The sequence below is a fragment of the Lactuca serriola genome, chromosome 4, assembly GCF_051521515.1.
Source record: "Lactuca serriola cultivar US96UC23 chromosome 4, Lser_US96UC23_V15, whole genome shotgun sequence".
Lineage (NCBI taxonomy): Eukaryota > Viridiplantae > Streptophyta > Magnoliopsida > Asterales > Asteraceae > Lactuca > Lactuca serriola.
In genome coordinates this window covers 263,623,304-263,625,745 of record NC_136411.1, presented here as the reverse complement: position 1 = coordinate 263,625,745, position 2,442 = coordinate 263,623,304, and the positions used below count along the sequence as shown (strand labels likewise).

At 39.9% G+C, this 2,442-nt stretch overlaps 1 protein-coding gene and 1 non-coding gene across 2 annotated transcripts; one reads left to right on the top strand and one right to left on the bottom strand.

The window, feature by feature from the left end:
- Window positions 1-351: 351 nt before the first annotated feature.
- LOC145099326 (uncharacterized) lies at window positions 352-1,196 on the bottom strand. The gene is made up of 2 exons (XM_079036910.1): window positions 911-1,196; window positions 352-863 (listed from the first exon to the last, which is right to left on the bottom strand). Exons 1-2 carry the CDS (start codon window positions 1,194-1,196, stop codon window positions 352-354), a joined length of 798 nt encoding a protein of 265 aa, XP_078893036.1.
- A 766-nt stretch (window positions 1,197-1,962) lies between these two features.
- On the top strand, window positions 1,963-2,069 carry LOC145103620 (small nucleolar RNA R71). Its single transcript, XR_013706702.1, has one exon. It is a non-coding gene; the product is annotated as a small nucleolar RNA R71 (small nucleolar RNA).
- The last annotated feature ends 373 nt before the right edge of the window (window positions 2,070-2,442 follow it).

Here is a 2,442-nt window from a genome sequence, read left to right as displayed (position 1 = left end):
TTTTTTAGCTTTTACATTATCTACATCGAGCTTGCATTTGATCCCTTTAGTCTCTAATTTTTCATCACTCTTATTAAGCTCCATAGGAATATTTTCTTCCTTCACCACCGGATTCGTCTCCTTGGAAGTAGCCTCGTCTTCATCACTCGACAATTCATCGCTTTCCTCACTCATGAAAGTTGTTGGTTTTCTGTGGGTAATGACTTAAACGAATAACGTGACGGATGCTCTCGGTTTGGTGCGTTTGACTTGGTGAATTGTCTTGATTTCTTCCTCCATGAGCTTTTCCAATTCTTCAAGATCATTATCTTTATCCATATTGAACACCTCTTCAACATCATCTCCTTGAAATCAATCTTGTATTCCAAAATCTTCCTCATCATTACCAACCCTCAATGTGAGCTTGGATTCACTAACATCAACTAAAGCCCTAGTAGTATTTAGTAGAGGGCGACCAAGAATGATTAAGACATTTACATCCTCCTTCATATCCATAAGCACAAAGTCAACCAGGAAAACAAATTTCCCAATTTTAACAAGGATGTCTTCTACGATTCCCCTTGGGTGTGTCACCGAACGATTGGCCATGTGGATGGTCATCTTTGTAGCCTTCATTTTCTGAATATTTAGCTTTTGATAGAATGAATATGGAATCAAGTTTATGCTAGCCCCATAATCGGCTAAAGCATAAGTCTTCAAACTGTTTCCACAATCACATGGAAGAGTGAGGCGTCCAGGATCTCCCATCTTCTTAGGTATTTCCCCCAATACAACTCTTGAGCTTTTTTCACTAAGAATAACTTTGGAGTTCTTCTTTAATTGCTGATGAGTGTCTATAAGGTTTTGAAGGAACTTAGCACATTCTGGAATTTAGATAGTGACTCAATAAAAGGAGTATTAATAGGAATACCCTTTACTTGATTGATAAACTCCAGATGTTCCCTTTCCAGTGGGTTGGGATTAGCTCGATACGGGAATGGTAAAGGCGGTTTATAAGCCAGAACATTTACAAAAAATTTCTGTTCAGACTTATCCCACGACATGAGCATATCGGGCTCACGTCGTGAGTCTGGTACTTCAGCAACATTTTCGATTTGAATCTTTGACTTCTTTGGCTTTGATCCAAATGGCTTTGGTTCCACCTCTAGTGCTTCTAGGAACTCAGAGATGGCCTCTTCTTCAGTATCAATCACCATTACATGGGAATGAGTCTTCTTTTCGGGAAATTAGGTGGATAATTTGTTGCTCACCAAAGTAGTTAGTTGACCAACTTGGACTTCTAGATTATGAATCGATGCTTGATGATTTCTTAATAAGGCTTGCTGGTCAATCATCATTGCTTGTTGTTCTTTCATCATTTTCATGTGTTCCTTTAGCACTGCATCAGTATCATCATGCCGTTTCTCGGAGACCTCCATAAATCGGGTCAAAATATTTTCCAAGTCTACTTTCTTCTCAACTGGTGGTTACTCTTTTTGGTAGAAGCCTCGACCTGTCTGCTTATATTTTTCTTCCTTTTGCTTATTGTACTTATCATATGGAAGCCACTCTTTCTTTGGTTTTCTCCAATCCTCATCAAATTTATCCTCACTCGAGTAGCAAACTTGACCCTTTTTATACCCGTTATCATCTAAGTTGTAATCCTTGGTCAAGTGTGGACCATTACACCTTTTAGATCCAAATCTTATTGCATGAATTGATTGGTCCATTTGGGTCAATCTCCGGTCCTTATTATTCAACATCACCATCATAGCAGCCATCTCTTCAGAATGCGCACCTCTACTACCTTTAACTCCATCTTGTCTTGGGTTGTGGTACTCACGAGAATGCTTCATGAACTCTTCAATTAGCACCTTGATCTGGTTAGGATTCTTCTTCGTGAGAGGGCCTTGCGAATCAAGGAGTTGGCTAGTCATGACATTGACCCCATCATAGAAAATAGACATCTCTTGTTGAATATTAAGGTCATGTTGACGACAATTCCTTAACAATCATTTGTAACGCTCCCATGCCTCATATAGTGACTACCCCGGTTGTTGCTCAAAGTTGGCTAATACCTTCTTGAGTTTTGCTATCTTGGATGGTGGGCAAAATTGGTCTAGAAACTGCTCACGCATTTGAGCCCAAGGAGTGATTATACCAGGTGGGAGTGCTTTCAACCAGTCTTTTGCAGCTCCTTTGAAAGTAACTGGTAGCATCCTCAGCAAGACAATATCTATATTAACATTTAGGACTTTGAAATAGTCAGGAATGTCGTGGACCTCATCTAGATGTTTGAAAGCGTCCTCATGATCCTTTCCATAAAACAGAATATCCTTTAATGCATTAAGGATGTGGCCCTTCAACTGAATGTGGCAGTGGTAGTCATCGCGGGGTGTACTAATCCCGGACGAACATCTTCTCGAATACGCTTCTTGTAAGCTCCCATTGACATTTCTTCAA